Genomic DNA, 9389 nt, shown 5'->3' with positions numbered 1-9389 from the left:
GGACAAGCAGAGTCATCTAACAAGACAATCATGAACACTATCAAGAAGCGCCTTGACAAAGCTAAGGGAAGATGGGCAGAAGAGCTACCGGGAGTCCTATGGTCTTATCGAACCACATCCAAGACTTCAACAGGAGAAACACCATTTTCATTGGCCTATGGAATGGAAGCAGTCATCCCTACCGAGAGTGAATTTCCAACAACAAGATATGAGTTGACAACTAACATAGAAAACTAGAAGAACATGTGCCATGAACTTGATTAGTGCTTAAAAATGACATTTTACTAAGCTTAAAGGTTAAATTAAATTAAATTTTAATTAATATTTCCTTAAATTTATTTTGATATATTTCTTTAATGGAAAATATTAATTTTAATTTAATTTATGTTGCATTTTTACATTAATAAAAGCAAAAGAAAAAAAATGAAAAGAATTAATCAAGGTTGGCATTTTTGAAAGAGTAATTTGTGTTCTTTTTTTTTTCCTTAGTAGCTGGCCTAATCCAAAGGAGAAGCCCATCACCAGTCAGGCCCAACTCCTTTCAGCACCAACAGCTCACGTCCCAACCTTTTCCTTCAGCCGTTGCTCCCAGTGCGCCACATGTCCTCCAACTCCATCCATTTTCAGCAGCTTCCTTCATCGTGAGCTTCAACATGTTTCAGCCGAAAGCCCAGCATGCCCACTGAAGCCCAACGAAAAGCCAGCCCAATGCATAAATACCCCAATCCGCAGGCCCATTTGAAGCTCCTCCAAGCCCAGCCAGCTGCCTACGTGGCAGTTTCCCATTGGCTGGGAATGGGTCAAAACCCACATCTGCCACCAGCCACCTTCAACCCATATTTTGTGGGTATTGGGCCTTGTAAAATTGCCATTTTGAGCTTTAAAGCTCATGTTTTTGTGGTATTTTAAAAAAGGGCATTTTGACTATACACAAAAATAGCTAGGGTAATATTAATAATAAGATTTGATTTTTTAAAATCATATTTTATTATTAATGTTTCAGATTTATTTTGTAAACCCCATTTTGTTTAATTTCTTTTTAGTTATTTTCTCCTTCTATAAATAGGGACTTTTTCTTCACAACATGCATGTAATTTTTAGAGTAAAGAAACCATTGCAAAATTTCTACTCACTTCCTTATCATATTTTCTTCTTAGAATTTTGTGAGAATCATGAGCATAATGGCCTAATCTTCCTAGGAAGGTTAGGGATGATTCCATATGCTAGTGATGTTATTTTGCTACTTTGATTTACTATGTTCTCAATGTAATATATCTGAGTTATTTATGTTCTTTCATCTCTATCTTTATTTTGTTATTTTATTTACTTATGCTAATAGTATATAGGATTAGTCATGCTCTTTCTATGTGCTTCTAATTAGTAAAAGTAATATTGATACATAATTTTATGTCTAATCTTCTATTGCATTATTGCCCTTGGGTATTTTGTCATTTTTAGATTTTTCATAAGATTAACATTGTGCTTTTAAAGTAAAGAACTTTATAACTCAAATGGACTTTTGTTAGAAAAAAATATATGGACTTTAATGTTAGATTTTCGAAGTAAATGTTGGGATGTGAACTATTTACTTGTGTATTTTTGTAAATCAAGTAACCAAGTAACTAAACAAGCATATGGATGATTCTTGAAACCTCTCATTTTCTCAAACTCTTGATTACATCTTACATTTATTTCACTTATCTCATTTTATCAAAAAGACAATACCAAACTCTTAAACCTCTTTTCATTTACAATTTTATTTATTTCTTGTTACTAACTTTTTGTGTTATTTTCTACCAATCTTTTGATTTTAGGTTACCTCCTTGTGGATCGACCGCCCGATCTTAAGGAAATATTAATTAATATTTAATTTAATTTAAACTTTAAGCTTAGTAAAATGTCATTTTTAAGCACTAATCGCAACCCCCAACCAGCTTATTGCTAGTCCTTAGCAATTCAAGCGAAAAAAATAAAATTGTCAAGTTGAATAATCAAGTCAAACCAAGCAAAACCATCTAAGCATTTTCAAAGTATCAGCAAGAAGTCAAAAATTACTATCTAAGCTACTATAGTTGCGATTTCAGAGTTGTGAGTGTGTGCACCAAACCATATTCTTTTTTATCACAAGTCATAACACAAATAGTATCGAAAAATCTCAACTCCAAATTCCTCACAGGCATTGAAAGTATTTGTATGGGAATGATTACACTCTTGGAGTTGGAAATGTAACAGTTTATGCTCAAATGAGAAAAGATAAACTTTTTAGGACAAGCAATTTGAACAAATATTGATCACAAGATAGGCAAATCAACTTATTGGAATTCAAATGACAAACAACCTTTGGGATTTACATGAGAAGACTCTAAGAACAAAATGACAACTAACTAACAATGATAAATAAGAAAGTGAACTATAATGATAATGATTTTTTTTTAATACAATTACACAAAATAATAGTAATAGAAATATATATGTTTTTTTTCAACAACTACAAAATAATAGAAGGAAATGTTGCTATTTTTCTCTTTTTTTTTTCATTTTCATTTATCTATTATTTTTTTTCTTTTGTTTTCTTCTTTTTTTTAATTTTTTTTTAATTTTTTTTGACAAGAGACAACACAAAGATAAAAAGGAAATTACAAATACAATACAATAAATAGAACACAAATTTATTACAAAGACTTTTCTTAAATGAAAAATATCCCTCTAGTAAATGTCATGTTTTAAATTCCAAAGATGTGACTTTACCAACTCAAATGATCAATAAAAGTTCAAAAAGTTGTTTTCTCAACTCTTACAACTCACCAAGAAATGAAAAACTTTAAACTTGAAATTTCTCTCAACTATTTGTGTTAACAACCAATTTATATCACATGTTTGGAAAGTACACAAAAGAACTCTGAAAATCACTTCTTAATAGCTAAACATAGTAAGAACTGACTCAAACCAACAAGTTATACTCATGCTTGGATAACTTTGAGAAAATTTGACTTAAAAATTTAACAAGACAATAATGTTTTCCAAATGAATGCTAATGACGTAACAATAAGATTTTCCAAATGAAAGCCAATGCATGCTCAGAACTAGGCACCATTGATGAGAAAAGGGAGAAAGCATTCTTAAGAGTCTCAGCCTACCAGCAAAACATAGCAAGACATTACAACAAGACCATTCGCACACGATCATTCAGAGTGGGAGATTGGGTGTTACAAAGAGTTTTCCAAAACACTAAGGAAACGGGAGTAGGTAAGCTCGCCCCTGATAATTTTGCAAAATAAACAAAAGAAGATTTGAGAGAGAATCAAAAGGGAGGCTAAGTTTTCATTATATCAAAAGCGATGAAAATAAGAGTACGAGAGCAACAAAATATATAGCCAAAATAATGAGAGGATAAAAGACTAAACTACCCTTACATATTAATAAAACTTATATTATTAACATCCCCCCTCAAACTCACGATGCATTTGCGGGAAGCATCGAGAGTTTGCTAACTAAGAAACGAAAACGAGAAATAGTATGAGCCTTCGTAAACAAGTCGGAAATCTGCATAGCGGAAGTGACAAATGGTAAAGTGATGGTCCCATTCCGATAGTGGTGATGAGTAAGATGACAATCTATCTCAATATGTTTCGTGCGCTCATGAAAAACGGAGTTGCGAGTAATCTGAATAGCACTAACATTGTCACAATGCATCGGAGTGGGATCTGAGAGAATAACACCCATATTAGCAAGTAACCAATGCAACCAAACAATTTCAGCGGTAGTGGAGGTCATGGCACGATATTCTGCTTCTGTAGACGATCGAGAGACAACAATTTGTTTTTTACTCTTCCAAGAAATAAGAGAATCTCCCAAAAATATACAAAAACCAGTGGTAGATTTGCGATCAGTACAATCACCACCCCAATCTGCATCTGAGTAGGCACGTAACTCTAAAGTAGATGTAGATGGAAAAAGCAGACTCTGAAATTGAGTTCCCCGAAGATATCGAAGAATACGAAGCACATCTGCCCAATGAACGGTAGTGGGAGATGCAACAAACTGACTGACAATGTGAACTACATAAGCGATGTCTGGCCTGGTGATAGTAAGGTACACTAAGCTACCAACCAGAGTGCGATATAGAGAGGGATCTGACAAGGCAACACCATCAGATGAAGAATACCTGACATTAAGCTCAAGAGGGGTATCAACAGTGCGAGCATCAGAGAGACGAGCCTGATCGAGAATATCAGCAATGTACTTAGATTAAGAAAGAAGATAGCCACAAGGAGAGTAAGCTACTTCTATCCCTAAAAAGTACCGTAGGGAACCCAAATCTTTCATCTCAAATTCATGATTCAAGTGCATTTTCAACTCCGTTATCCCATTCGCATCATCACCGGTGATAATCATATCATCAACATATAAAGAGAGTAAAGTGCGGCCAGAAGAAGTACACCTAATAAAGAGAGCTGAATCATGTGCACTGGGGTGGAAGCCGAGAGAAGTAATCACGATGGAGAATTTTTCAAACCAGGCTCGGGGAGCTTGTTTAAGCCCATAAAGAGCCTTCTTCAATCTGCAAACTTCTCCTGAATTATGAGGAACACCTGGTGGAGGAACCATGTAAACTTCTTCTTGAAGAGTCCCGTTCAAGAAGGCGTTTTTAACGTCCATCTGAGAAATGGACCACTGTCGAGCAGACGCAACAGCAATGAGAGTACGAATAGTGGTATGTTTGGAAACTGGAGCGAAAGTTTCCTCATAATCCATCCCATACTTCTGAGCAAAGCCTTTAGCAACCAAACAAGCTTTGTACCGCTCTACTGACCCATCAGACTTAGTCTTGATCTTGTAAACCCAACGGGAACCATTAGCACGCTTCCCCACAGGAAGAGGAACAATATCCCAAGTACCTGTCTTGTACAACGCAGAGAGTTCTTCAGCCATTGCCTGCTGCCAAAGAGGGTCAAGAATAGCCTCTTTATAGGAAGGGGGCTTAGATAGTTGGTGAATAGAAGTCAAAAAAGAAGAGAAAGAATCAGAATAAGTGGAGTAGACAAAATCAGGTAACTGTGTGGACTTACGAATTCTTTGAGGGTAGCGAGGAGGAGGAGCAGGATCCACAATCTCAGAAGCATCTTGGGCAGTAGTGGGCAGTAGTAAGGACAGAAGGGACTTCGACAAGCTGAGAACCGACATCTGCAGAGTTAAGAGTATCAACAGTACAAGAATGAAATGGATCAATACGAGTGAGATCAGATTTGTGTAGATTGAGGGTGTTCGATGGAATAGAGTAGAAAGGTATATGCTCAAGAAACACAACATGACGAGAAACATAGAGTTTTTGACTAACAGGATCATAACATCGATATCCTTTTTGACCTTCACCATAACCAAGAAATACACAAAGAGCGGAACAAGAAGTAAGCTTACTACGTTCAACATGAGGACGGAGAACAAAACATGTGGAACCAAAGACTCTCAATGAAGAATAATCAGGAGCGTGACCATAAAGTTTTTCAAAGGGAGACAGACCTGAAGTGACAGATGATGAAATTATATTGATTGAATGAACTACAGTCAAAATGGCTTCCCCCCAGAACTCACTAGGAACATAAGCAGACAATAAGAGAGAACGAGCAGTTTCAACAATGTGTCTGTGTTTTCTTTCGGCAACCCCATTTTGCTCTGGTGTATCGGTACAAGAGGTTTGATGTAAGGTACCATCTAAAGCAAGCAATTCAGAGAAACGATTGAAGGTATATTCACCACCTAGATCACATCGAAAACATTTGATAATAGCATTATGTTGAGTTTTAACAAAAGCACGAAACATATGATAAATCGCGAGGAAATCAGAACGATGTTTCATAAGATAGACCCAACAAAAATGAGTATAATCATCAATAAAAGAGACATAGTAACGTGATCCATCTTTTGTTAGAATGGGTGATGGCCCCCACACATCAGAGTGAATCAAATCAAAAGGTGCAAGAGAAACAGAAACACTCTTATAAAAAGGTAAAGCAGAAAATTTTTCCAATTTGCAACCATAACAATATGAAATATCATGGGTTTGTAACTTTCCTAATGCTCCTGTGGAAGCTAAGTACTTTAAACGTGAACCAGATACATGTCCAAGACGAGAATGCCATAAATAAAAACTAGACGAAGACGAACTTAAATGAAGACAAATCGACACTAGAAGCTGCAACATCAGGAACTCTCAACTCATCTAAAATGTAAAGCCCCCCTGCCTACGGCCTGTCCCAATCAACTTCTTGGAATGAGGATCCTGCACATAACAACAAGAATTAGAGAAAATAACTGAGAAACTAGAGTCACATAATTGACCAACACAGACAAGATTCAAATTAAGATTTGGAATATGATATGCATCAGAGAATGACATTTTTGGAGTGCAAATCGAGCCAATCCCTGCTAATGGCATGGGAGTGCCATCAGCGGTCATGACAGATACTGTGACGCCCCACGTCACTATGGCTGCTTTCTAGAATGACGACTGGCCCTACAAACCAACACGAGTCTTTTCAGCGTGCTTTGTCCTCACTCACATGCTTCCTAGGAAAACTTCCCAGGAGGTCACCCATCCCTAGATTACCCCAGGTCAAGCACGCTTAACTTTGGAGTTCTCAAGTGATGGGCTACTGAAAAGAAGATGCATCTTCTTGATATAGGTTGTACCCATCAATCCATTTAAGCCCTCTTCAACTGTGTAGTCCCATACCTACACAGTCTTAGAATCATCACATTTGACCTTCCCCAGGCGGTGTGGGATTGCACAGCTTACCCGGTCTTTCCCCTTACGGATCACGGGATTCTGACTGTCACAATCAGCCCCCCTTATGGGCCCGACGTCCCCGTCAGCCACACTTCCGGTTGGGTCAAGGCTTTGATACCATTTGTGACGCCCCACGTCACTATGGCTGCTTTCTGGAATGACGACTGGCCTTACAAACTAACACGAGTCTTTTCAGCGTGCTTTGTCCTCACTCACATGCTTCCTAGGAAAACTTCCCAGGAGGTCACCCATCCCTAGATTACCCCAGGTCAAGCATGCTTAACTTTAGAGTTCTCAAGTGATGGGCTACCGAAAAGAAGATGCATCTTCTTGATATAGGTAGTACCCATCAATCCATTTAAGCCCTCTTCAACTGTGTAGTCCCATACCTACACAGTCTTAGAATCATCACACTTGACCTTCCCCAGGCGGTGTGGGATTGCACAGCTTACCCGGTCTTTCCCCAGTCTTAGAATCATCACACTTGACCTTCCCCAGGCGGTGTGGGATTCCACAGCTTACCCGGTCTTTCCCCTTACGGATCACGGGATTCTGACTGTCACAGATACAAAGGGTGCTAATTTAATGGACATGAAGGAATTGGAATTAGGTGACATATGATGTGAAGCTCCAGAATCAAGGACCCATATAGAGGAAGATATACCTGGTGTACTACTAGAAGGCAAACCTATGTGTGAGGAGGCTGACATGGCATGTGGCTGCGAGGCAATGAACTTCTAAAACTGCTTTGTGAGTGTATCAATCGAGGTACTAGGAATGCTTCTAGAATCTGCAGGTGGAACAATAGCTGCCATGTTCAAAGACATAGAATGAAGAGGTCAATGAGGTTAGTTGCCAGATTTCCAGTGAGGAGACTGATTCGGTGATTGCGCCGTGTTCAACAGTTTGGGACATTGAGCCTTCCAATGTCCCTTTTGCTTGCAAAAACTGCATTCGTCGTAGCCAACCTTGGCTTGAGTCTTGTGTTGATTGTTGGAGGCTGGCCGATGAGGAACTGCAAAGACAAAGGGATTCGGAGAAGGAAGAATCCCCTTTTCCGCCCCCCTTTATCAACACGAGACTTCAAGCGAATCTCTTATGCTAACAACTCATTAACCACCGAATCAACCGACGAAAGAGGACTGCGATGCAGGATTGTTCCACGAAGACCTTCAAAATCATCTCGAAGAGCCATAAAAAACTGAACCAGACGTTGTGCGTCTCTCCGAGCAATGTAAGGGGCAAATGCCCGTAACTCCGCTGATTCAGTCAAAGCAAGCTGATCCCATAGATTAGACATATCAGAATAAAATTCCTGAACGTTCATGCTATTCTGTTGAAGGGCCCGAATGTCAATCTCCAACTGATACTGCTTTGCGAAATTAGACTGTGTATACAACCTTTCTAAGTGCTCCCAAACTTCCTTCGCCATCTCATATTTCGCCAATTGGATACCGATTGATTGTTGAAACGAGTTGTTGATCCAAGTGATGATTTTTGAATTGTTGGCATCCCAAAGATCCAACTGTTCTGCAAAGCTCTCATCCTTATCGTCCTTCGGTTTTGTGGAAGTTCCAGAAACATAACCCCACACACGTTTCCCTTTCAGAAATTTTTTCATAACATAATGCCAATACGAATAATTCTGCCCATTCAATTGCACATTAATGGACTGAAGCGAATCATCTTTTGCGCCAGCCATGACGAACAATCAAAATCCAAATAGACAGAACAAAGTGCGAAATCCCCAAGATTGATGCGAAAACCTCAAAATCAAAGCCAAAGACAGAGCCAAATTCCTAAAAACTGAGATTGTAATCCTAGCGCAACCAAATCGAGGATACTCAAGAACATTGCTCTGATACCATGATAATTTTGCAAAATAGACAAAAGGAGATTTGAGAGAGAATCAAAAGGGAGCTAGGTTTTCATTATATCAAAAGAGATGAAAATAAGAGTACAAGAGCAACAAAATATATAGCCAAAATAATGAGAGGCTAAAAGACTAAACTACCCATATATATTAATAAAACTTATATTATTAACAACCCCAACCTAGGAAGGTCCCTATTTGGTCACTAAGGTAGTCAGACATGGAGCGTAAAAGCTACGAACTCAAGATGGACGAGACATCAGTAACAGCTGGAACACTGTCCACCTAAAAAAGTATCATCCTTATATATACTTAGTCTTCTATCATCTACTTTGATAATGATCTTACGAGATATTCATCCAAGCTACATACTGACACTATCATGCAGGGAGTCAGAACTACATTTGGGCCTGATCCCTACAAAGGGTATGTAGGCAGCTCTATGGAGCACAACCCCCTATCACAACCATTTTTTTCCCTCGACAACACTACAAGCAGAGAAATAACAAATCTAAGTATAAATAGCTTGAATGACTTCATACTTAGATTGGGGGGAATAAAGTACTAATATTACTTCACAAGTAAGATAGCTAGCCAACATTTGATTCAACAACTAAATATTTCTAAAACACAGATACAAGCTACAACTAGACAACTTACAACAAGATAAAAGAAAAATCATAAGTTCATAAAACAACTAGAAGTACATAATTGAGAACAAAAACAATC

The 9389-nt window shown here is 38.1% G+C and overlaps 1 protein-coding gene across 1 annotated transcript; it reads right to left on the bottom strand.

Annotated features, from left to right (window-relative positions):
• Positions 1 to 7883: 7883 nt before the first annotated feature.
• LOC133824995 (uncharacterized) lies at positions 7884 to 8489 on the bottom strand. The gene has a single exon (XM_062258003.1). The coding sequence runs from the start codon at positions 8487 to 8489 to the stop codon at positions 7884 to 7886; it is 606 nt and encodes a 201-aa protein (XP_062113987.1).
• Between the last annotated feature and the right edge of the window lie 900 nt (positions 8490 to 9389).

The sequence above is a fragment of the Humulus lupulus genome, chromosome 1 (assembly GCF_963169125.1).
Source record: "Humulus lupulus chromosome 1, drHumLupu1.1, whole genome shotgun sequence".
NCBI lineage: Eukaryota > Viridiplantae > Streptophyta > Magnoliopsida > Rosales > Cannabaceae > Humulus > Humulus lupulus.
The sequence above is the reverse complement of the archived record's forward strand: the minus strand, read 5'-3'. Positions and strand labels throughout refer to the sequence as shown.